General features: G+C 41.3%; 1 protein-coding gene across 1 annotated transcript in view; it reads left to right on the top strand.

Moving 5' to 3' along the window:
• cftr (CF transmembrane conductance regulator) overlaps positions 1 to 25,511 on the top strand; it is a gene marked incomplete at both ends in the record, with an annotated part of 31,342 nt that extends 5,831 nt beyond the window's left edge. Inside the window, 24 exons of the mRNA XM_079223102.1 lie at positions 299 to 514; positions 1,183 to 1,272; positions 2,831 to 2,994; positions 3,128 to 3,253; positions 4,174 to 4,420; positions 4,951 to 5,043; positions 6,573 to 6,749; positions 6,837 to 7,028; positions 11,747 to 11,841; positions 14,304 to 14,390; positions 14,752 to 15,541; positions 16,156 to 16,284; positions 16,372 to 16,409; positions 17,021 to 17,307; positions 17,408 to 17,487; positions 18,459 to 18,609; positions 19,809 to 20,036; positions 20,616 to 20,716; positions 21,670 to 21,900; positions 22,241 to 22,396; positions 23,277 to 23,366; positions 23,587 to 23,759; positions 24,716 to 24,821; positions 25,296 to 25,511. Of these exons, the coding sequence (XP_079079228.1) occupies positions 299 to 514; positions 1,183 to 1,272; positions 2,831 to 2,994; positions 3,128 to 3,253; positions 4,174 to 4,420; positions 4,951 to 5,043; positions 6,573 to 6,749; positions 6,837 to 7,028; positions 11,747 to 11,841; positions 14,304 to 14,390; positions 14,752 to 15,541; positions 16,156 to 16,284; positions 16,372 to 16,409; positions 17,021 to 17,307; positions 17,408 to 17,487; positions 18,459 to 18,609; positions 19,809 to 20,036; positions 20,616 to 20,716; positions 21,670 to 21,900; positions 22,241 to 22,396; positions 23,277 to 23,366; positions 23,587 to 23,759; positions 24,716 to 24,821; positions 25,296 to 25,511 (4,263 nt within the window). The remainder of the gene's footprint in view (positions 1 to 298; positions 515 to 1,182; positions 1,273 to 2,830; positions 2,995 to 3,127; positions 3,254 to 4,173; positions 4,421 to 4,950; positions 5,044 to 6,572; positions 6,750 to 6,836; positions 7,029 to 11,746; positions 11,842 to 14,303; positions 14,391 to 14,751; positions 15,542 to 16,155; positions 16,285 to 16,371; positions 16,410 to 17,020; positions 17,308 to 17,407; positions 17,488 to 18,458; positions 18,610 to 19,808; positions 20,037 to 20,615; positions 20,717 to 21,669; positions 21,901 to 22,240; positions 22,397 to 23,276; positions 23,367 to 23,586; positions 23,760 to 24,715; positions 24,822 to 25,295) is intronic.
• Positions 25,512 to 26,834: the final 1,323 nt, after the last annotated feature.

Raw genomic sequence — 26,834 nt, 5'->3', positions numbered from 1 at the left:
CTTTATTCATCCCCGAGGGGAAATTAGTCACAATAGCAAGCAACTTACATAGAAGACACAAAAAATATCAGGAATGCAAAATACTCAATATATATACAACAAAACAGTAGAGCGTATTAAAGATTTCCTAAGTTATTAAGAGTTCTTTCATGTTAAAAAAGAAAAGAACTGTGCTCGACTGCGTCATTCTAAATCATGCATCCCCCTCACCAGTAACAAACTAGAATATGACAGCAGACAATAAAGAGTTATCCATGTAAATGTGATGCACTGATCCCCGTCTCTCCTCTCGGTGCAGGAGGTTTCCAAGGCGGTGCAGCCTCAGCTCCTGGGCCGCATCATCGCCTCCTTCGACCCGTTCCACGCTCCGGAGCGGAGCCAGGGATACTTCCTGGCCCTGGGCCTCTGCCTCCTCTTCACCGCCCGCTTCCTGCTGCTGCAGCCCGCCATCTTCGGCCTGCACCACCTGGGCATGCAGATCCGCATCGCTCTGTTCAGTCTCATATACAAGAAGGTGAGGCGCAGGGCGGGGCGGGTTGAAGCCATAAACCAACCTCCACCATGACGAGGAGGGATTGTAATTATGTGTAGACTCATATCTCATCGACTATATTGCCTTTATACAATAACTGTAAAGAAACAAGTCAAGTAAAAAGCATTATGAAGAAACTAAGGTTGAATATCCTGCAAAACAATTTGATTTGTCTGCATAATAATGCGCTCAAATGTAGATTTTGAAGACAACTTTCTAAAAAGCATCTCAAACCACATAGTCGCATGAAATGTAGATTTTGCTTTCGTCAGTGAACCATTTGAGACGGTCACGTGATCGCAGGCGGCGCGCAACATTCAGAGTTGCGTGATTAAGACATTTTTTGGGCCTGGAGCCGGCTTCACTACGGCGAGTACGAACGAATTTCGTCTGAAACGTAGCGGAAAAATGCAAACATTTATCTAAAATATATGTAAATACATCAATAACTTGTGTAAATAATTTAACTGTATAATACCTCCACGACAGTCCTTTATTCTTTTTTTCTTATATTTCTTCATGCAACTTTTTTGACTAAATGATAATCTCATAAATGTGTCAACCAGCTTCCTCTCTAACAATTTCTCATCTTTTGGGCTTCAACTGCCCCCCCACCCCTTTGACCCTTTGACCTTTTGGTCCTTTTCCAGACCCTGAAGCTGTCCAGCCGAGTCTTGGATAAGATCAGCACCGGTCAGCTGGTCAGTCTGATGTCGGCGCACCTCAACAAGCTGGATGAGGTGAGCGAACATGTGGACTGGAGCAGCTTTACATTCAACTTATTGTAGCCTCGCTTTTCATTGCAATGCATATAATCATAATAATAATAGTAGTAAAAAGTAGGACTTGTATTATAAGTCCCACACCTCCATATAGAAGGACAGAGAACTTAAAAATGTCTATAACTCAGTTATACATGCTGTAAATCATAAGAAGTTCAAAAGAACAATTCTTTAGAACATTCCCATGCGCTTCACTCACAAAGTTGTTTCACTGGTTTCTTTTTGTTTTTTTGTCGGTGACTTTTGGTCGTCCCCGAAATCATTAATGGCTTCCCAGTTGTGCCGTTGAAGAATTTAATGTGTTTTTTTTTAAAAATGTATAAGATTGTTTGATTGATGGAAACGTTTGTCACACAATTCGTTTTGAAAATTCAAAGATGAATTCTGTTTTTACAGTTTTTGACTATGATTATTTGCCTAATATTAACAATTATAACAAAAACAAGCCTTTTAAACACGCTGGGTGGATTGTGAGTTTTTAATGCTCCAAAGGCAGAACTTTTGAAATTGACTATTGAATGTGACGTGTATTAATTTGGGGGTCAATCAATCACTGAGGTAGTTTTCCACTCCAGAAGAAGATTGACAGTTCACACACTCACGACTTCTTCAGTGAAAACAGTTGTATTACCCAACACAGAGCTCTCTGTTCTGCATGCCGAGGGCCAATCAGAAAGACAATAGGTCTGTAACAATACACACACACACACACACACACACACACACACACACACACACACGCACGTGTTTGCAAACAAACACACAATGAGGAGTTTGTATTTAGGCAAAGTACTGTGTGTGTGTGTGTGTGTGTGTGTGTGTGTGTGTGTGTGTGTGTGTGTGTGTGTGTGTGTGTGTGTGCTGAACTCCGTCTTACCTCGGGTCTCACTTAGGCGTTGAATTTGGAAACACTCTGCAACCTGCTTTGAGACAATTATCACCTGGCTTGGATGTGACTTGGCCGATGCACCGCTCTGTCCTTATAATGACGTGTGTGTGTGTGTGTGTGTGTGTGTGTGTGTGTGTGTGTGTGTGTGTGTGTGGTTTCTTTAGTCAAGATTTTTTGTGGCGGTTTTGTGCAATTCTTCGTGGAAATGAGAATCAATTCAACTAATCAATTAGTCATTAAAAAGTGTTCGCCGACTAAGAATTTCCTCGCGAGTTCACAATAAACAACATGGCTGAATACACGGTTTCAGTTTGTCGTTTTTAGCTCTGTTGCGCATGAAATTAGTTGTAGTTTGTGTTCATCCAAGCTGGAGGCTGCAACTAAAATGCCGATCTGTGGTTTTCCCCAAATATCTTGTTTTGTTTGCAACTCAAAGAGATTCAGTTTACCGTCATAGAGGAGTAAAGAAGCCAGAAAACAATCACATTGAAGAAGCTGGAATCTGAGAATTTAGAGTTAAAGCAATGAATCCATTGTGAACATAGTAATAATATCCCCCTGCTCCTAATTCGAAGCCTTATTTAGTCACCCTATGTTCAGTGTTTTTATTTGTGGGTCTTTCCACAGAGCTTGGGTCTGGCCCACTTTGTGTGGATCACCCCGCTGCAGTGCATTCTGTGCGTGGGTCTGATCTGGGAGCTGATCGAGGTGAACGGCTTCTGCGCGCTGGCATCCCTGACGCTGCTGGGCATCATCCAGGCCTGGCTCTCGCAGAAGATGGGCCCTCACCGGTGGGGACACGCAACCGCACCGTCACAACCGCACGCACACAAACCTGTCTTCACGTCTCGCAGTGTTTCCCACTCTCTTTTGAAATGTCAAACATGCAGGACATGTATTTATATTTGATCTACCGGTCTCCAGCGCGAAGCGAGGAGGAATGATCAGCCGCCGTCTGGCTCTCACCTCGGAGATCGTGGAGAACATCCACTCTGTGAAGGCGTACGGCTGGGAGGACGTGATGGAGACCATCATCAAGAACATCAGGCAGTAAGTCGCCAGAAAACACCGATAACCTGGGCTTTGGGAACCGGCCGAGAGAGATAAGATAAGATTATCCTTTATTGGTCCCGCAGTGGGGAAATTGCAGGATTACAGCAGCTTCGCACATAAGAGAGACACATAGTAAAAAAATCAAGTAATATAAATAAACAGGAATAAAAACAGTAAAGAATGAGAACACAGTAGCAATTTTAAATTAAATATACAGACGGAATAAAAAAAGTATATAAAAGTATTTAAATGTATTTATATTGCACTCATCTGGTGCAATATAAATACATTTAAGTACTTTTATATACTTTTTTTAGTGTTTATTAATAATAATAATAGTGATGAAGAAAAGAAACCTTTTTTTATCGTTAACAATTGCACCATTGCTCGAGTTTATTTAAATCTACATACAGTAAACAACCCTGACTCTTTTAAGTCATCCATCTCTCCACTATGTTCTTGTATACCAGTGTGTGTGTGTATATATATATTCTTATATATATTGATGATATATGATCACTGTATGATGATGTACTGTAAAAAAGAAATGAAAAAACGAAGAGAAAAACTCGTTTAAAAAGGCTTCGACTGAAGGCAAATTGAAATCAACCAGGTGCTAAAGTTGAGAGAGAGATGTTAAAACATTGTGGTTAACCGGCTGAACCGCGCTGACATCACTGTATTGGCAGGTATGATAATGGGGTTAATGTGCAGAAATAAAATGTTTTATTATCAGGTAAACGTAAGGGTCTTGATGGCTCCATGTTAGCTCTGATTATTATAGCAGCGTGAAAACTGACATAAAAAGACGCCTTTTTACGTAGTTCCTGTAATTGTACCTTCAATAAAACTTTATTGTTCTAGTAATTGTATTCCTGTATGACATGTAAAAGTGTTTTTCTCCCTCCTCCTCTCAGAGACGAGATGACGCTGACGAGGAAGATCGGCTCCCTGCGCTACTTCTACAGCGCCTCCTACTTCTTCTCCGCCATCTTGGTCATCGTGTCCGCCATCGTGCCGCACGCGCTCAGCAAGGGCATCATCCTGCGCCGCATCTTCACCACCGCCTCCTACTGCATGGTGCTGCGGATGACGCTGACCCGCCAGCTGCCGGGATCCATCCAGATGTGGTACGACACGCTGGCGCTGGTCCAGAAGATCGAGGTGGGTTCAGAGAGGGAGACCCAGGGTTCTTACGCTCATGGGAAACCCGGAAAGGTCATGGAATTTTAAAATGGTTATTTCCAGGCCTGGAAAAGTCCATGAAAAAAGGAAAATCCCAAAGTATTTGGAAAAGTCATGTAAATGTGTTATATTCATGTGTTCATGACGTTAATTTACGCTGAGTTTGAAATAATGAATATGCTTTTAAAAGAAAGACGCTCAAAATATAAGCAGGCATACATACAGGCATCTATATAAATGTTTATTCTTTTAATCAAACTATTGTCTCATTCATTTGAGTCATTTAAGGTTTTAAGGTTTACTGGATGCTTTGTATTCTCATTGTTAGTTTAAATACTACATTTACTCACTTTTTACTGTTTACACCCAGATTTCACAAAATGTTTGGTCATGGAAATTTGGTTTAAAGTCATGGAAAAGTCATGAAATCCACTGGTTAACATGTGTATGAACCCTGAACATCAAATCTCTGAACGATGACGATACTGACGTGTTTTTGTTTCCTCCAGGAGTTCTTGATGAAGGAGGAGTACAGAGTTCTGGAGTACAACCTCACCACCACCGACCTGGAGCTGGTCAACGTCTCCGCGTCCTGGGACGAGGTTTGTTCGTCCCAGGACATTCATCCCGAGTACTGAGGGTTCAGAGTTTTAAAAGTACTGCAAAGTATTTGCGGACAACTTTCAACAATGTCACCATACATCAGCCAATAAGTAACAAGAAATGTCGATAACGTTTCCATTTTTAATACTGTACTTTGTCCACCTGACGTTACCGGCAAATATCAAATCATAAAAAGTTTGTTTACGTAATATATTCATGTAAAAAGAATGTTGGCTGATGAATCGCTGGAGGTCGTTACATCTCCCGTGCGTGACAGGTAGAAAAGGTAATCCCTCACCATCACTGGGAGTGGGTCTGATAATCTTATCTATAGGCACAGCCTGTACAGGTGTGATTCATTGCCCACCCAACACCGTGAGAAAATCAACATCCACCGTCACTTTGCATAATTAATCATCCCGTCACCAAACTTTGCCTTCTGCTGGGAACACTCTGAATCTCAAAGGGAGGTTCGGGGTTGGTGTTCGTCACCTAATTCCCAGATTCTCCCCCCTCGCCTTGTCCCCTTCCTGGAATGTGCCACTCTCCGATGAATGGGAGGGGTGCTGCCTCTCTTTAGCGCTGTTTGTGGAATGAGAGTCGCTGCAGCGAGTCCCGGGCGTTAGAGGAAAGGTGACCCATAAAATGTCACGGGGGGTCAGTGATTAAGTCGACGAGTCCCTTTTATGAGACTTTGGGAGTCTTCTTGTGTCTTTGGAGAGAATCTCCTGTTTCTCGCAGCAGTCGGTAAACTAAAAGACACAAAAAAAAACACAAATCAAATAAAAGTACACTCTCAGAATGTTGTGTGCTTGAGCTTAGCACCAAAGCACGGGGCACTGTAGCGAAATGCAGTTTAATGTAGCACAGTGTTTTTGTGCCGCGGCACATTTTCTACAATAAAGAAATCCCGCGCCCCACCAACAACCAAAAAGGTTACACAATATCACATTGTAGCATAATACAACACATATGGTAGGTAAGTATTGTGCTACTTACTGGCATGGAAGAGTATTTAATTACTATGCCAGCCACTATATTGCAGGCTCAGACCATCAACAATGGCAAATTATTTGCGACAACTAAATAATATTTTTTTGGGAGCAATTACGTGAAATTGGACATTTTCTCACGGCACACTGGTTGAAAATCACTGATGTAGCATATTGTAGTATTATGTTATATATAAAGAACCAAAGTAGAGTACAGCATTATCATTATTACATTTTTGTTATTTGCCTCTGGTAGCGGCAGCGGCCTGTCAATCAAAGTAAGCCCCGCCCCGCCCTAAATCGTCCCCTGCTTTATGGTCTGTTTGACTCTAAATGACCATAATGTACTAAATGAACATCATGCTGTATTGAAGAAGACTTGAAACTAGAGATTGAGACATAAACTCATGTTTACAATGTTTACTGAGGGAATAAATCAAGAGAGAAGTAGAGTCATTTATATAGACTTCTATACAACCAGAGCAGTCCATATGAGAGAACCGGCTACCGGCTCTTGATTCCGAACTCTTTCTCAGGGCATCGGTGAGCTGTTCGAGAAGATCAAGCAGGAGAACAAAGCCAACGGACACCTGAACGGGGACGCCGGCGTCTTCTTCACCAACCTCTACGTCACGCCCGTCCTCAAGAACATCAGCCTGTACCTGGAGAAGGGCAAGATGCTGGCGGTGGCCGGATCCACTGGCTCGGGGAAAGTAGGTCAAATACAAGTAGCGTTTACAGAGACCGCGGCAAAACCCGTCTACCCAGCATGCAGTAGCATCTTTTTTTAATCCCCTCAGAGTTCTCTGCTCATGATGATCCTCGGAGAGTTGGTGCCGTCGGAGGGTAAAATCCGACACAGCGGTCGCATCTCCTTCTCGCCACAGACTTCCTGGATCATGCCGGGGACGATTCGGGACAACATCCTGTTCGGCCTGACGTACGACGAGTTCCGCTACACCTCCGTCATCAAGGCCTGCCAGCTGGAGGAGGTACCTTCATTATTCCTTCTGTTTCTTCTTCTACTTCTTCTTCTTCTGGTTGTGCGGACAAAGTGGATTTCTGTATTGGAGTCCAAAACCGTGTTGGCTGTTGTTGCTCGTGCATACTACGCAAACCGTCACCTGAAAAAAACATGCAATATGAACCACCTCTCTTGTAGCAGAAGGGTTGATGAAGATTTGAAGCAGTCAAATGTCTGTCACCTCAAGAACTCTTAACAATCTAGTCAATATGGTTCGTCAGGGAGCCTACCACCCCCGAAATATAAATATAAACACCCATATTTTGGTGTAAACGCAAGTATTTGGAACATGACGGACATGAGTGTTCAAAACACAGACGCAAAATATGACTTATTGTCATTATTCAACACATGGTTGCACAACTAATTGCAGTTGTGACCCATTCGCTACAAAAGTAATAAAAAAAAACATGATGAACAGACCAAAACGAGTACAATCCTGTGCATATTTTAGGGAGTTTGCACAGGAATGTACACGGATTTAAAGAGACAGTGTTGGAAGATACTGAGCACGCTTCCACGAGCCGTTTGGCTCCAATCAGAGAGAAACGGATACTTTTGGTGCACAATGCACAAAGTCACGTGGACCAAAGTTTCTTTCCCTGTTGACTCAGCGTTTCTGTCCTCCAGCTCCCACAGAAACTTAATGAGTGTCACTATTTATTCAGACTGTTTAGCGTATTCTGCATCTCCTCTTGGGTGTAAAGCAAAAACACTTAGAAGCCTGTCAATGAACAGGGGAAATGTTGAGTATCTATAAGTCAGTGATGTAGAGCCGTGAAAATGTCACAACATCTTAAACTTATCTAGACGTAATACATTTCATAGCAGTTTTCTGTTGTGAATCCATCTTCTCAAGTCTTTTCTCTGTCATCGGATTGATGCTCTCTACTCAGTTTGTGTCCTCTGCTTTGAGGCTTCAGGAAGGTTCAGGTTTCCCCAGTCCACTTTCACACCCATTATGACACACACACACACATACGCTCTCTCTCTCATAAGCCTCAGTGTTGAGTGACAGAGCCCCCTCGATAGAATAATGTCTCCTCTGTTGCTATGGAAATCTCCCGTTATGCCACTGGGATGGAACATGAGCTCGTTGGTTCCCAGTGACGGACGGTTACAAACCCATCAGACCTGTGGGCCGAAAACAAACTCCTGTTGCCTCCATGAATGTGAAGTATAGGTGCTGTTGCAGGTGTATACACAAAAAGAACTCTGACATTTAGGATACATTGGATATGTCATTTTAAAATGGTACTTTTTGGGAATATATTTTGGGAATACATGCAGGACTAAATAAGCAGCACATTATTGTGATGAAATACATTGAGTGATAATGAACTGTCATCGGTCCAAGCTGCCACAACCTTGTAAAAAGAAAAGAAAATGTAATAGTTGTTGGAACCTGTGAGAACATAATGTTCCCGCTCATAAATCAGTGACATTTTTTAATTATGATATTAATATTGATATTTTAAACGCACCGTATTAGTCTTGCTTCTACTAAAATCAATGCAGAGGGTCGCTCCATGTTCAGTCGCCCGCCCGACCCCGTCTGCTGCGGCGGTTTTGACAAAAACACAACGTGTTGTCACAGCAAACAAAGCTGCCGTGCAACATTGACGCCTCAAAGTACTGTAAAAATAAGAAACAGCCTGTATTTTGTCTTTTTGAGGAGAGGAGTCCCCCATATAACAGAAGCAGTTCTGCTGTATGTCGTCTGGAAATGACTTCCTCTGCTTTGAGCGCTCGACCTTCAACTGTGTCGGGTTGGAACAAGCAGTACTTTAAGTAACGTCTTGTGCGACGTTACAGAACCATTTTATTATAGTGTTCTTATATTTTGTAGCTCGTATTTTTAACCTTTTGAAAAACAAAAAATAATTACAAACTATCAAGATTTTCCATCTGCGTTTTTTTTGCAGAAAACATGACTCAAATTATGGCTATTATTTCTTTCATTGTTTCATATCTCTCTCTATCTCTCTCTCTCACTCTCTCTCTATATATATATATATATATATGTTTATATATATATATATATATATATATATATATATATATATATATATATATATATATATATATATATATGTATAATGTGCTATACAAATAAACTTGCCTTGCCTGTATATATATATATATATATATATATATATATATATATATATATATATATATATATACAGGCAAGGCAAGTTTATTTGTATAGCACATTTCAACAAGGCGATTCAAACCAGATAAAAGCATCAAGACCATTACAAGCATCAAAACATAATGCAGAGAATATATACATATGTATGTGTATATATATATATATATATATATATATATATATATATATATATATATATATATGAATCACAATATAGCATGTTTTCTGGTAATTCAATTCCCATGAGGCTCATGGGTTTTAACTCTTTTGCGAATTAAATACTTGACAAATAAAAAAAGTTATTTTCTTATTTAATTAAGATCTTAAATGCATATTAATCCTATTTTATTTAGTGCATGATTTATTATTCGCAATTCTAAGATGTAATTGTGTGTCACGATACCACGATGTATGTATTATCGCCCAGCCCTAATTCTCATTTAAAGGCACAATCTGTAATATTCCTGATCATAACTGCAACCTCTCATAACTGATGATTGATCCTCTCAGGAAAATGTATATTTCCTAAAATTATATAGTTCTAATGACGGCTGTGTTTGCTGTGTAAAGACACGATTCCACCAAGAAGTTTTAGTCCCAGGGTACCTTTTTGACTTTTAAAGACTAAACTTTTTTTTTCTAAACTTTTTAAGGAGGCTAGAAATTACTCAAACTAGAGCGAGTAGACGCGACTAAAATCCCCAAGGCAACCGGTGCAGACGGGAGTGACGACGAGAGCAGATCCTTCCAGACAGAACGAGGCTCGACCCCCAGCAGCAGGCAGACGGCCCTGGGTGGTCTCCCCATTGTTAAAGCCTATCTTTAGCCTCTAGCTCGCCCGGCCCGCTGCCCTTTGTTCCTAGTGTGTCAAACACACACACACACACACACACACACACACACACACACACCTTTTTATTTATCTTTAACTATGCGGCCTTGTTTTTACGAGCTGTTAAACGAGCTGTTAACGTGATCCCCTGTGCGCTGCCGTCAGGACACCGGAAGTTGTCGGTAAACAGGAAGGAAGGTTGTTTTCTTTAACGATGACACACTTGTGCTGTCACTTGATCCTTTTTTTTAGTCAATATGTGACACCCTTCATGCGCCGCAACTTCCCACACAGAAACCGGCTTATTTATGCGTTTATTCATTCAAGTTGGTTGTGTTTATGCAGATTATTCCAGGTAAAAGCAGGATTTTCAAACATTTTGGTGCCATTTCAAGCTGCTTTTTTTCCAGTAAAATCTTTATGTTCCTCGGTAACAACAGACTGGAAAGAGTCGCCACGTCCCCCGAAACGATCTCTGCACTCAACATGTGCACAAGCGCCTCATTGTGTGAAACACGACGGGGAACTTTGTAGCCAGTCTCCGTGATGTAGCGTAAAAAATATTCATCAACTGGACATTTGCCATGTTTGGAGCTTTTTTTTTTATCTTAGTGGCCCCGTATTAATGATGTGTTTTCATTCCAAAGTTATCAGTGGATGAAGTTTGAGCTTCCAGTTTCTATCTAGTCACACCCTGTTCATTCATACGCTTCAGGCATTTAAAGCACATACTTGGGCAGTAAATAAATACCTGGTTACCGTCTGCAAAGGGTTTAAAAGAAATAGGAAGTGAAAGGAGGTCGTGATTAATATTCCTCAGCTGAGCGGGGATATCAGGTGACTATTCACATTAAGACAAGTATTATTGTTTAAATATGCAAATTAGGCATTACTTATGAAATATGTGCTAATTTGTGTGCATCTCCTGAACAGAAATTCTTCATTTTGTTTCATTTTGAAACTTCATTTTGTGGGTTCAAGGGTTTTTACAGAAGGGATTTATGATATTTCTTTTAATAACTCCATTAATCAGAAAATACTGTCAACAGCCATTAAAACAAATCTATGTTTCAGTGATAAAATGTGTATAAATGAGGCTCTGCAACAAACCCCTCTGCATAAACCCTCAGAATATATGTAGGAATGAAAGAGTAAAGTTTGGTGATGTAAGAGCTGCTGAAGTGGAGATTTCTGGATCAGAGTCTGAGAACAAAGTCATGGAGAGAAAACGTCCTTTAAAGAGAAGTTTAGTTACTTTACATCATGATGAAGACTCTACAGATGAAGAGGGTAACATAAATAATTATTAGATATAACCATGAAACTTCACCAGTTCATTACTGACATTAAGAGGATTATTTTTTGCATTACAAGTTTTTTGAAATTCTGTGTTTTAAATATGCAAATGGAGCAATAATAGTGACTTTTGGTGAATTTAGGAGAAATCTACAGATGCAAAAAAGACAAAGTAGTAAAATAAACACCTAAATGTGTATTTTTTATGTTTTCCTTTCCAATAGTCTTAAAGAAGACGCGTTATGGAAGTATAAAATACTGCACCAAAAAACCTCAGAATTTACCAGTGCATGAAAATGCCAAATCCAACACCTTCACCTTGTTGTGTTCCTCTTGCTGTTGTATAAAAAGCTTTGCGTGCATTTGTTTGTTTGACCGGCCGACTCTTTGTTTTCCTCTCCAGGACTTTGACCTGCTGCCCGAGAAAGACAAGACTCATCTCCTGGAAGGAGGGGTGACCCTCAGCGGGGGTCAGCGGGCTCGCCTCGGCCTGGCCAGGTACTTCCTGTCCGCACGACTTCTTCACCTCCATCAGCTACTGTGGAGCTGCTCTATTCTGGCAAAAAATAACAATCACGATTATTTTTGCTCAGTATATTTGAGATAAAGAACATTTAGTTAATTATTTAGCATGTTTTTATTAATTCAACTGAAAAAAATAATACAAATAAATAAATAAAATGTTATATATGTGTATATATATATAGCCAATGAATAGTATTCACATGATAAATACAAATGAATTTTTGAAAAATAAATTAGATAGATTTGTATTGTTGTTGTATTTGTGCACTTCCACAACCTACTGAAAAATGTAATATTCAATTTATAAAATAATATAGAAAAATGAATTTGATTTAAATATGTTGTCACAAACTACTGAAAACTCCAACACAAATATTCAAAAATGTTGGTAAATTATATTCAACATATTCAGAAACACAGCAAAAATAAACAAGAAAAGGAGGGGTGCGCTGGATTTATAACACGAGACAAAACGAGAGTGATTATCTCGTTTTTAGAATCGTTAGAAGCCAATGCCGTAACTGAAGATACAATTTGATCAATATCGTCGTGTTGTTGTGGTTTTGCAATGGACAAAAATAGAAATAATTAAGAAAATGAGTCATAATTATAAATATACAGCAAGTTGTTGGCTTTTTAAGAGATCATCACTTTGCTTACTGGAATCCATGGTACGTTATGAATCATATGTTATATAAAGACAGATGAAAACTACTGACAGAAAAAGAAAAACACACGTTATCTGCATGCAGACTGTAGTCATAAACTACTCATTGTACCTCAATATCATCTTTCCCAGTAAGAGTCTCGTTGGAAGTCAATAAAAACATCTACTAAATAACATTTATCTCAGAATCTAGGCTTTGTTCCCATAACCTTAACCTGCCAAAGCTGATAGCCATCACCCGTCATTCTTATCTGTGTGGTTGTCCGCCTTCACTAACTGTTGCGCTTTATGGTCTCACTTTTTAAAGCCGAGTGCTTTCTACGTCCCCCAGTAGACATTTACTACTCCATTAAAACCTGTGTGTAGGTCACGGCTCATATTCCCATGCATTATTTATTGCTTTAGTGTCCTGGCATCAATTTGCAGACACTCATTTGGTTTTTGGGGCTTCTGCCATCGCTGTAAACATCCACCGGAATGGATTTATTCCCACAGGGACCCGACTTCCTCATTTATATCATCCCTGCTCTCTGTTTCCCCAATATTCTCTGTTTCTTTCACCTTAAAGGGACAGTTCTGATTGTTTGAAGTGAGGTTGTTTGATGTACTGATCCAGAGTCAGCGTATTACCCATAAACTGTATTTAAGAAATGGACGTTTCGCCGTCGCCATCTTGGCTTTTTTAAAACCAGTGACTGGAAGTGACCACAGAGACGGCGTATTCAGCTTTGGTAACAACCTGTCAATCACCTTGTAGCCCCGCCCTAAAGCGTCTCCTGCTTTATGGTCTGTTTGACTCTAAATGACCATAATTTACTAAATGAACATCATGCTGTATTGAAGAAGACTTGAAACTAGAGATTGAGACATAAACTCATGTTTACAATGTTTACTGAGGGAATAAATCAAGAGAGAAGTAGAGTCATTTATATAGACTTCTATACAACCAGAGGAGTCGCCCCCTGGTGGTGAGGAGAGAGAATGCAGCTTAACACATGAAGCATATACTTCTATACAACCAGAGGAGTCGCCCCCTGGTGGTCTGGAGAGAGAATGCAGCTTAACACATGAAGCATATACTTCTATACAACCAGAGGAGTCGCCCCCTGGTGGTGAGGAGAGAGAATGCAGCTTTAACACATGAAGCATATACTTCTATACAACCAGAGGAGTCGCCCCCTGGTGGTGAGGAGAGAGAATGCAGCTTAACACATGAAGCATATACTTCTATACAACCAGAGGAGTCGCCCCCTGGTGGTGAGGAGAGAGAATGCAGCATTGGCACTTCAGCATTGGCTTCACCCAGTTCGTAATACCAGCACAGGAGCAAAGCAATGGCCACCTAAAAAAGAATATGTTGCTAATCTACTGCTACCACAAAGGGTTAGTTAGTTTGTGTCAGTTTGTGACTGGTGAATCCAAACTAACCATTTAAAAAGTCAAAAGTTCTTGTTTAAGGACCCCTTACAAGATAGAAGAGATTACCATGGATCCCTTTGAATAATTTGACGTGGCCTATTTTGAGTTTTTAGTCTTATTTCTGAAGAGAAATTAGAAGGATATTGCTGCTGTCTCTGTCCACAGCAGTACACTGCTTTACCCCCGTGCCAGTACACTAGTCTGTTTATCTAAAGACCGTCATCTACTGTACACAATACACTTGACTGGATTAATACCTCATATGATACCTTAGAAAAACCCATCCAAACTGTCTCTTTTAACATTTTTCTCAGTGCAGACTCTCTGTTCCGTGTGTTTTCTCCCTCAGGGCTGTATATAAAGATGCGGACCTCTACCTGCTGGATGCACCTTTCACCCACCTGGACATCGTGACGGAGAAAGAGATCTTTGAGAAGTGTGTATCCCAACAGAGAGTCTTTCATGTGGAGCAGGAGGAGGAGGGGGAGGGTGGGGGGTTGTTGAGCTGACAGTTTTTAAGTTCAAGGTCAAGGTTATCTCTTGTTGTCTCAGACGCTCTCTCTCTGTGGAGAGTTACGGCCGCTTCATCCCGCTGCTACATTCTCAGGAAACGGTCGAGCAAAAAAAGGGAATTATGCTTTGATGAAATGTGGATTTTGGCCATCTTTCAGAGGGGGAAAAGAAGCAGGCAAAAACATTTTGGTTCTGTAGTCGAGGCCTGAACAAAGTAATGAAGTAGCTTGTTAGTTAATGCAGGAATTTCTTTTCAACCTCCAATTTTCTGCGTCACTTCGCAGGTGTGTGTGTAAACTCATGGCGTCCAAGGCGCGCATCGTGGTCACCAGCAAGTTGGAGCACCTGAAGCGGGCGGACAGAATCCTCCTGCTGCACAACGGAGACTGCTTCTTCTACGGCACCTTCTCGGAGCTGCAGGCCAAGCGGCCCGACTTCAGCTCCCTGATCCTCGGCATGGAGGCCTACGACAACGTCAACGCGGAGCGCCGCAGCTCCATCCTCACGGAGACTCTCCGCCGGGTCTCCGTCGACGAGACCGCCGGCTTCCGGGGCCCGGAGACTCTCCGCCAGTCGTTCCGGCAGCCGCCGCCTCCGAATATCGTCTCCGGGTCCCAGGGCCATCCCGGGGGCGACGGCTACCCGGAGAAACGCAAACAGTCCCTCATCCTGAGTCCGCTGTCGGCGGCCCGCAAGTTCTCCTTCATCGGGAACTCCCAGCAGGCCGGGAACACTCCCCAGTCCACGACCATAGAGGACGGGGCGCGGGAACTCTCCGAGCGGAAGTTCTCGGTCGTGCCCGAGGACGACCAGGTGGAGGAGGTGCTCCCCAGGGGGAACTTGTACCACCACGGGTTGCAGCACCTCAACGGGCAGCGCCGCCAGTCCGTCCTGGCGTTCATCACCAAAACTCAGAGCCAGGAGCGCAGGGAGCAGATCCAGTCGTCCTTCAGGAGAAAGCTGTCCATCACGCCGCAGTGCGACCTGGTGTCCGAGCTCGACATTTACGCCCGCCGCCTGTCCAAGGACAGCGTTTATGACATCAGTGAGGACGTGGACGAAGCAGACATGGAGGTATGGCTGTGGTAGAGTACATGAGCAGACACATTGTCATGTTTAGACTTCCTTTAGCTTTTCTTCACCCTCATTGTTAGGATCTTGTGAATACCAACAAAATTCAAGATTCAAGATATTTGTATTGTCATATGCACAGATAACAGGCAGTTCTTCTGTACAATGAAAAGCTTATTTTGCTGGGTCACACACCCACACAGAATTACAATAAGCTTAAGGCAAAAAATAAATAAACATAAGGCACAAAATATAGTGACAGTATTGCACAAAAATATGTATAAAGTGCTCTATGCATTGCTACAATATCCAAAATGTACTTCACCTCAAATTAAAGTTACTATGCGGAGCTTTTAACTGGTTATAAAAACAGTCTTGAATTAGTACTGATGTCTCTTTATGATCTACATTAGTAAACAACACCATCTACAAGAAGATCTAGTTTCTATGTAGTTATTATAAAGAGGTTTTCTAAAGGGAGTCTGGTGCTAAAAAACACTACCGCTTTTGTCCACAGGGGCCGCCAGAATCGACAAACTGAAAGTCCCTGATAGTAACTTTAAAGTGTGGATAAATCCGGTTATCGTCGTGTAAGAGCCGTTCTGGTTTCTTCGCAGCAATGCTTCGCGGATGAACGAGAGAACATCTTTGAAACTACCTCATGGAGCACATACCTTCGCTACATCACCACCAACAGGAGCTTAGTCTACGTCTTGATTTTCATCGTCCTCGTCTTCTTCGTTGAGGTAAAATTACCATTTTTAAGTTTTTGTTTTCACCTATGGGAATTCATCTAACAATATATTTTGTTTCGTTTTCGTTTCCACTGATAGGTTGGCGGTTCAGTCGTTGGCATTTTCCTCATTACTGAGTAAGTGTTACGTTTCATGTTCCTTCAGACTAAAAAAAGGAGTCTCTCATAAATTAGACTTGTTTTTTAATTCTTTTACAATTTTATTTTTTAATTGTTTTATCAAACATATTTAGGTTGATGAGCTGGATTTTCCCTCTTTTTTAAAGTTTTTTTCCCCTCTTTTATGAGAATAAACAATACAATTCATGCTTTAAATATTCAAATGCTATAAATATATATATAACATATTTAGTTTGATGAGCTGGATTTTCCCTCTTTTTTTAAAGTTTTTTCCCCCTCTTTTATGAGAATAAACAATACAATTCATGCTTTAAATATTCAAATGCTATATATATATATATATATATATATATATATATATATATATATATAAAACAAATACATATACATATATTAAAACAATTTTAATCGCCAATGGACTTTCCAATTGGTAATATTTCTGTGGAATCAGTGCTTTTTAAATGTTGGACTCATTTCGGGTCGAAAATATTATAATTTTTTAATAATATTATTGTTGCCAGTGTATTTATTTAAAAAAAAAGGTTGTCAATGCGGTGTAAACTCCAATCCGTGTCTTCGTTCTCAACCCTTTGCTCCGTTCCAACCAGCGAGATCTGGAGGGACGGCGCCAACCCCTCATCGCCGAACTTCATCGACGAGCAGCACCCGAACAACTCGGGGCCGCCCACCCACCTGGCGGTCATCGTCACGCCGACCAGCGCCTACTACATCATCTACATCTACGTGGCCACGTCGGAGAGCGTGCTGGCCCTGGGGTTCTTCCGGGGTCTCCCGCTCGTGCACACGCTGCTCACCGTGTCCAAGAGGCTGCACGAGCAGATGCTCAGCGCCGTGCTGCGAGCGCCCATGGCGGTGCTCAACACCATGAAGTCTGGTGATTGTCACGGTTTACTTCGGGTTTCATACATTATAGTAGTTTAGAATCTGTTTAGCCTTATCCGAGTTCATTTTCCTTCCCGTTTGTCCTCTTCCAGGCCGCATCATGAACAGATTCACCAAGGACATGGCCACCATAGACGACATGCTGCCTCTGGTGCTGTTCGACCTCATTCAGGTATTTAACCTGCACAACGTTTTCAAGCATCAATTTCTATTTGTCGCAATGCTGCACTGAAATATGAATATTCAACGTGCATGAAAACGACAGAGACGATGTGTTCAGTAAAGACAGGATGGTATGTACACAAACATGTAATGTGCCAAATTAAATGATAATAGATATGATGTGGAGGTTATTGTAAGAAGCTTGTTTTACACCTGGGTCGTCTCCATTGCTGCTTCCTGCCTCTAGAACTCAGGCGTTCTCCCTCACTTCCTTTATTTAAAACTTGCCTATTTAAAATCAGAATTTATACCGACGATGCTGGTTATTTTTTTCATTCATTTGCTTTGTTTATGTTGTAGAGCGCTTTAAAAGGCACATGCTTAAAAACAGATACAGTCAAATAAATTACAACATAAATGTATTATTATTTTTTGAGCATTTTGTCAATATTCAAAATGAACCCCTTTTGCAGACTCCGAAATCAAACTGGATTAATATGGGTATTCATTGTCTGTAAGCTACAGTATAAGTAGGAAAAATAGGAAATATCAATACTGAACGCAATTAAAAGACAAAAAAGAAACCATTTTTTAAGTAAGCAATACTTTGGTGTTTCATTTTTTACTTCTCTACTTAAGATTTCATTAAATTAGACGTTTATTTTTTTAACAAAATTAACCAAAACACTGGCGATGAGGAAGATGTTGTGCAGATGATTATGAGAACCAAATCTGGTTTTAATTAAAATGACAATTTAGCTCTAGATTAAAATATCCCTCCGACATGAAGTGTCTCATGATAAATAAATCATAGGTCGCTTCTCTGTTCCAGAAATATAAAGCTTCAAAATGCTCTCAATCTTTTTAAATGTTTGGAGCAAGAAAATAAATAAATCCAGTAATCATTTCTCTTTTATTGAGACGAACTCTTTATCCATTCTTTAAAAGTTTTTAAAATTATTTTCCCACCTCTCCCACCAGCTCACATTGATCGTAACGGGTGCCATCTTCACCGTGTCCATCATACGGCCTTACATCTTCATCGCCGCCATCCCGTTGGCCGTCATCTTCGTCATGCTCAGAAAGTACTTCTTGCGAACGGGACAGCAACTCAAGCTGCTGGAGGCCGAAGGTGAGAGCCCCGTGGCATTATGGGAAAAGTGCAATGACTCCTTTTGGTGACGGCGGAGAGACGTACCCAATAACCGAAGACTGACCTTCTCATGCAAAAGAGAAATAGACATTTGCAATGGGAATAAATCTAAATAAAACATGGCAGAAATATGCTGGCATATGACAGATACGTTTAAAAATCTTTAAATTGAAATGTGGATACGGTTATTTGCTTTTATACCTTATTATGAATACATTTGTTTAAATTGTATTTAAAGCCTAACATATGTTGTAATATTAGTTGTAATCCATGTAAGGTTTGTTCAACAGAATTATTTGTTTTTAAATTAAAAAATCAAAAAACATGTTGTATTAAATCCTACCAGCATCAGGAGTGTCTTTATCTCTAGTTAAAATTATTAACTCCTGAATATAAATATATGTATATTTGTCAACATAATGAGAGTTGAGAAGGAGGAATCTGCAAGAGTGCAATAATGAAATGGCAAATGTTCAAGAAGAGTAAAAGTGAGAATATGATGGGAAACCCAATAGAGTGAACAGAGGAAGTGGGACGGGGACGGGGAGGCCCGGGGGTCAAAGGTCACGCTGAAGAACAAAAACATGACAGAGGAAGGGTTGATGGAGAGGAAGGGAGGCAGGGAGCATCAAAATAACAGTTATGCTCCAATTAACGGAGCGTTCTGTGTGCCTGTGAAACGAATGAAGCATTAATGTATCAGATTTATGTCAGAGAAAACCTCTCACTCTCTGACAAAGGTGTGTGTGTGTGTGTGTGTGTGTGTGTGTGTGTATGTGCGCGTGTGTGTGTGTGTGTGTCTGTTGGACTTCCCTGCTCTGCTCTGGATTCTGCCATTGAATGTGTGTTTTTCGCCGATGACGCCGAGGTCTTTTCCGGAGCTGGGATTTCCTCCAACCCCATCCTGATGTTTCTCTCTCTCTCTCTCTCTAGCTCTTGTATTACTTAAATGTCACTTAAATGTTGAGTAACAGTAGCTTTTTGGCAACGTTTTACCCTTGATGAATCCCCCAAAAGTCAGACTAAAAGTCCAACTAAAGAGACATGTGACTCCTACTCCGATAAAGTTAGAAATTAAAGAGGCGATACATAAAGAAAAATAATGATGATTATCTTAATTCTTGCTTTCTTGCTGCTTCTGTTCCCTCTTTCATTTCATCACGTCTCCTCTCCTGCAGCTCGCAGCCCCATCTTCTCCCACCTCATCATCTCCCTGAAGGGCCTGTGGACGATCCGGGCCTTCGGGCGTCAGACCTACTTCGAGACGCTCTTCCACAAGGCGCTGAACACGCACACGGCCACCTGGTTCCACTACCTGTCCACGCTGCGCTGGTTCCTCTTCCGCTGCGACATGATCTTCGTCCTCTTCTTCACAGCCGCCGCCTTCATCGCCGTCGGAACCAACCGTGAGTGGCGGGGTTGAAAAGGGGGGGGGGGGGGGGGGGGGGGCGTGTGGATTTAGGACGGGTTGCTCTGACGTCTTTGTGGGAACGAGAGCGGCGGCAGTTTGTGCGCATGAATCCCAGGAAAGACGTCTCGTAATTCCAGTCGGTTAGTTGGTAAACACCTTATTATTTCCACTGGGCCTCGGCCTCGGCCTTATCTTTGTGTGACAGTGTGTGCGGTCAGATATCAGGATCGCTACAGTTTGTCTGTTGGAATGCCACCGGATAAAATGTCATGTACAAAAGGAAGTGTGTGTGTGTGTGTGTGCGTTCAATTAACTGAATGGGAAACACAAGTGCACACTTACAAACACCGCTGCTGCGTCATGGCACCGTGTTTATGTCGACGGCAGATTAAAGGGTCATTTCACAGCTCATTATTTCCAATGGAGCAAGAGGCAGAGCTGCAGAACATGACAGCTGCTCTGACATCAGAGAGCTGCTTTGATTGGACAGTATTGATGCCTGTGTGTGTGTGTGTGTGTGTGTGTGTGTGTGTGTGTGTGTGTGTGTGTGTGTGTGTGTGCGTGTGCTCTACAGAGGATAAACCAGGGGAGGTTGGCATCATCGTGGCCCTGGCCATGCTCATCCTGGGGACATTCCAATGGGCCGTCATCACCAGCATCACTGTAGACGGACTGGTATGTGGTTCACACACACACACAGACATACACACACACACACACTCACACACTGTCATTGTTTGCATCATAGTTAGATCTGATTTGCTTTAAAGAAGAAAAAAAACATACACACAGCCAATGACCAGTTAAGAGTGTGTCGAGCACAAAGTTGTGTTTTCATGACTTTTGGGGACATCACATTGACTTGCATTCATTTTCTGGAGGTTTAGCTGAACCGTAACTAATCCTAACTCTTACCTTAACCTAAAACTAACCTACACTTAAACTTACATTATACATATTTATATCAATTTTTTTATATATATATTTAATGTATATTTTTTTTACATATATATTTTTATATTTAAATGTATGTTTTAAATATATTTTTTATATATATATACAAGTTGTATATATATTTATATATATAATATGTTTATATATATATATTTGTTTTAAATATTTATATATATATATTTTAAATATTTTTATAATATAGAAATATTTTTTTGTTGTTATATCTTTTTTTACATATATATTTTTATATTAAAATGTATGTTCTATTTACGTATATTTGTTTATATTTATATATACATGTTTTATATATATATTTATATTTATATATACAAGTTATATATATATTTATATATATCTTTATATATATATATTTATATATATATATATCATATTTTTTTAAACATATATATTTTAAATATTTTTATATATATATATATTAAATATTTTTATATACATATATATTTTAAATATTTATATATATTTATTGTTTATATATCTACATACATACATACACACATACATATTATAAAAATCTTGCCTCGACCAGTAGTAAGCTGTGTCTCTACTGGTTAACTCCCAGTGACTCACTCTGCTCTCTCTCTCTCTCTCTCTCTCTCTCTCTCTCTCTCTCTCTCTCTCTCTCTCTCTCTTTCTCTCTCTCTCTCCCGTCTCAGATGCGTTCGGTGGACCGCGTGTTCAAGTTCATCGACCTGCCGTCGGAGGAGCCGCTGCCGGAGAAGTCGAGCGGTAAAGGAGAGCCGGACCTCGTCATCGACAACCCGCACGCCATGGGCTGCTGGCCCAACCGGGGCCACATGGACGTCAGGGGCCTCACCGTCAAGTACACGGAGGCCGGGCGCTCCGTGCTCAGCGACATCTCCTTCTCCGTGGAGGGAGGGCAGAGCGTAAGTGTGTGTGTGTGTGTGTGTGTGTGTGTGTGTGTTTGAGCTTGAGTGTGAGTGAGTGGATTTTAATGAAACGGGGCAGAGTGATGCATGTTAGCTCTGCCTTATTGGATTTTTTTAAAGACGGGAGGCACACTCATACACACTCATACACACACACATTCACACACACACACACACAGTCACACACAGTGTGCATTTAAAGGGTCAGAGGAAGGTTATGGCTTGTGTCTCACAGGTTAGTTTAAAGCGGCCTTAATCAATATTCTTTCTATAACACTGCATCAATGGACTGTGTGTGAATTTAAGTGTGTGTGTGTGTGTGTGTGTGTGTGTGTAGATCGGTCTGTTGGGTCGGACCGGCTCAGGGAAGAGCACCGTGCTCTCCGCTCTGCTGCGTCTCGCCTCCACCGACGGAGAGATCTCCATCGACGGCGTCTCCTGGAGCTCCGTGTCGCTGCACACCTGGAGGAAGGCCTTCGGGGTCGTGCCACAGGTACGACTGTGGAAGATCGCTGGTTCAAATCCAGACAGAGCTGAGAGGAAATGCTGGCTCCACAAAGCAGGGGAAAGTTCAAACAAATGTTCAGAATTCACCTTTCTGGACTTTCTGTCCCTTGCATACAAGATATGCAGCACAAAGTGCTTTAATTAATTAATTTGTTTTAATTAATAAAATAGGATGGAATCAGTGATTGAGAATTACATTTTTAACATTAAAAGTTTTAAAAGCATCACCACCAAATTTTCATTTTTCCATCTGCATCATTTTGAATGAGACTTGACCATTAGGGTAAAATAAACAACAAGTAGAAGAAAACTGAAACAAAATAAAAATGTTTTTTTTTATTTTTTATTTTAAGGAGACAAAAGTCTGAAAAATAAAATGATATTTACACTTTATGGTGGCATTTGCTCAACATGAATGACCTAACTCACACAACACATTCATGCTGAACCACAACTGTGAGAGTAGTTGATGAGCGTCGTACTTTTTGAACAGGCAAACACACCTCTTATGATTTTGAAGTAGTCGCCAGAATCAAAAAGCTGACGTCAGTCACGTGATTTAAACGTCACCTCTGACTCATTTCTGGGTTTCAGGACTTTTTCTTTTTTCTTTCACTGCAGCGTTTAGTTTCTGTGGCGTTCACATCCTCTCACCTCTTGAATTGCCAAAAGATTTCTGGCCAGAGAATCACCTTTTAAATCCTGTTTATTTCATTTTAGATCCGAAACATTACATTCAAACCAGTTTGTTGTGAAGTTGTGAGACTTTAAATGCCGTAGAAGTGCTACCAGCGTTGTTAACTGCTCCCAATTGTTATTTTCCCAATGCAGCCATTGAAATGTTTTCTCCGGTCTGTTTTGAACAGAGAGTTTTTATTCTGACTGGAACGTTCCGGATGAACCTGGACCCGTACGGAAAGCACAGCGACGAGGAGCTGTGGAGGGTCGCCGAGGAGGTGAGCCGCTTCCTGGTTTCCTCTTCTGGTTGCTGGTAAACCAGAGTCGTCTCCCAGAGTGTTTTACTTACATGAGAGGGCAGCGTAGCAGGTCTTTAATCTTTTGATGTCACATCTCAGAGTCTTTGTCTGTAAATGAAGCTGCAGCTTCAGAATCTGAAAGCACTACTTCCTCCTCCTCGTCCACCTTGAGAGTAAAATGGTTCCCGTGTGTCGTCAGGTGGGTTTGAAGTCGGTGATCGAACAGTTCCCGGACAAGCTGGACTTCCAGCTGGAGGACGGCGGCAACGTGTTGAGCAACGGACACAAGCAGCTGCTGTGTCTCGCCCGCTCCATCCTCAGCAAAGCTCGCATCCTGCTGCTGGACGAGCCCTCCGCCTACCTCGACCCCATGTAAGGGTCCACACACACACACACACACACACACACACACACACACACACACACACACACTCTTTCCATCACAGTCCTCCACACAGCTATGTTTGATTTGAAAATGCACAACATTTAGGCCGTAATGTGAACTGAAGCAAGTGATTGTTATTCCACAACCTGTGCACCACTTTTTGGGGATTTTGAGTTAAAAGTTCTCCGCAAAAAATAAAATATCTTAGAAAACATATAGTAGAAAAAAAAGGATTTTATGTTGCTGATTTAGCTTGTAACTTAATTCATGTATTCTTCTGAGCAACACGAAATATCTCTTGCCATCTATACATTATACCCGAAACGTCTGAGACGAGCGTTGATTAATTAGTATCCTCGCGTGTGTGTGTGTGTGTGTGTGTGTGTGGATTCAATACCACGAAACACGGCAAATTATCTGAAAATATGCTTCAACTTCAGCAATAAATTGAGCAAAAAACTTTGTTTAGTGCGTCAAAAATGTCAGTAGCTGCTCTGAGTATTCGGAGAAAGAAGTAAAAACATATATATACAGACATTAAGACTCAGTTTCATGTCACTAATATAGATTTAGGGCGTATTAAGATCATATTGAACCAGCGTTGCCGTCCTGTTTGATATTAAAAACACAACCGATCCCTCAAAGTGAGCGAAGGGTCAAGTGTGTTTTATTTCTTTGTGGCAGCGGAAGTCTCCCACGTCCCACATGTGCTGCTCCCTGTGCCTGCACATGGTGACAATCTAGGAGTGCTTACAGTGTGTGTGTGTGTGTGTGTGTGTGTACATATATACTGGTAAATGAAGCCTGTAATGAGCAAACCAGTTTAACCCGCAGCCATCGCAGGAGCAGAACACTAAAGCTAATGTGCGTTAGCAGCAGAGAGAGACGGCCTTTGATGACGATGATGATGATGACGGTGGTGTGTGTGTGTGTGTGTGAGCAGAACGCTGCAGGTCCTGAGGAAGACGCTGAAGCACGCGTTCTCCGGCTGCACCGTCATCCTGTCAGAGCACCGAGTGGAGCCGCTGCTGGAGTGCCAATCCTTCCTGGTGAGATGACGGGGAACTTAAAACACACATAAACACACACGAACGATAGAGTTATAAAAAGTCTGTTTTCACAGTTTTATCCGTATTTTAATGCTCATTTTTAAAGAGCCACACTATTTCACACAAATTAAGATTTATTTATTTTTTACTTGGGAAAAATTCGTCATCCAGCAGGAAGTTCCACACGATTTAGACTAACACACACACACACACACACACACACACACACACACACACACACACACACACACACACACACACACACACACCAGCTGGGTGTGTTTGTTGTTGCTGTGGTTGTAGAGTGGACCTAATGAAGCTTTGTCAGATAAAATATTTATTGTTTTTTAGGGCGTCTGTGTGACTTTTTCCCCTCACGTGTTTTTAAAGCAGTCAAACCAATTAAAGTCCATTAGCTTGAGCCGGTGGTGAAGTTTCCCTCTCCTCCTCTTCCTCCTCTTCCTCCCCGTGCAGATGATCGAGGGCACGTCCATCAAGAGCTACGACTCCCTCCAGAAGCTGCTGAACGAGACGAGTCACCTGAAACAGGCCATGAGCCCCGCCGACAGGCTCCGCCTCTTCCCGACGGTGCACCGCCTCAACTCCAGCAAGCGGGCGCCGCCGCCGACCGCCAAGATCTCGTCGCTGCCGGAGGAGGCCGAGGACGAAGTCCACGACACGCGCCTCTAGCCGGCCAGACACACACACACACAGACACACACACAGACACACACACACACACACACACACACACACACACACACACACACACACACGTAACGGAAGAACAAGGGTTAAATACCGATGATTTCTGATACCCTCCCAGACATATTAGTTTATTAAATAGCAGGATAAGTCAATTTGTAGATTTTGCACTGAATCATTATTAAATAGAATTTATAAAAATGAAGATTTTTTTTTATTAAGAAATTGACATAGTTTTGATCAACATATTGATTTAATCCTCTCTCTCTCGCTCTCTCTCTCTCTCTCTCTCACACACTCACACACATACACAGTATATTGTACACATGCAACTTAGCATGTTGTAGAGACACAAGCACAAATAAAAACACCTGGCTACACACACACACAGCTGGTAACTCTCACACAATGAAGCCACAGTACATTTACAATAATATATTTTGTGATAGAGGATGATTTCGAAAGAAAAAAAAAAGTGTCTGTCATATTCAGAATGTTCTTATTTGTGAAACATGCCGACAGAACGTGTGCTGCAGGGAGAGCTGTGCCTTCCAGGAGCATTAAGTCCTCCATGTTCCTAAACTCTGGTTCAGGCTCAACAGCTGGACCCTTCATCCATCCTTTAAGTGCCTTTTGGGGGGAAGCTGGACGAGCGTTATGTTTCTCTTCCAACTCCTAAAATGTTTCTCTTTGAAAGAGCATGAATTGCATCGTAGGTTTTTTTTTATTTTTTTCGGGGCAAAACATTTCGATTTTGTTTTATTGGTTTGAATTAAGGGACTTTTACTTTCTATGACATTTTTTTTGTTTTTTGTTCTGAACCACCAGCTACTTTTGTCACTTTTCTGTCTCTTTTCGATTGTTTTTAAAGTCGGACTGAACACAAAAAAGCAGCCGCTGTAGAAGTCTGACTTATTGATTGTATCTCGTACGATCCGATTTCTCCTGCACAAGAACAACGCTCACTCACCAAGTCGGCTTCAAGTAGCGATCAGGAATATAGAATATAGACATATATATATACATATATATATATGTATATATATACATATATATATATGTATATATATACATAAAGAAATGAACTAAGCCAGCTTGTTCTCCATGTTAGTGTCTGTCCACACTAAAGGGTGACTCCTCTGGTTGTATAGAAGTCTATGCTTAATGTGTTAAAGCTGCATTCTCTCTCCTGATCACCAGGGGGCGACTCCTCTGGTTGTATAGAAGTCTATATAAATGACTCTCTTGATTTATTCCCTCAGTAAACATTGTAAACATGAGTTTATGTCTCAATCTCTAGTTTCAAGT

This window comes from Taurulus bubalis, assembly GCF_910589615.1.
Source record: "Taurulus bubalis genome assembly, chromosome: 9".
NCBI lineage: Eukaryota > Metazoa > Chordata > Actinopteri > Perciformes > Cottidae > Taurulus > Taurulus bubalis.
The sequence above is the reverse complement of the archived record's forward strand: the minus strand, read 5'-3'. Positions and strand labels throughout refer to the sequence as shown.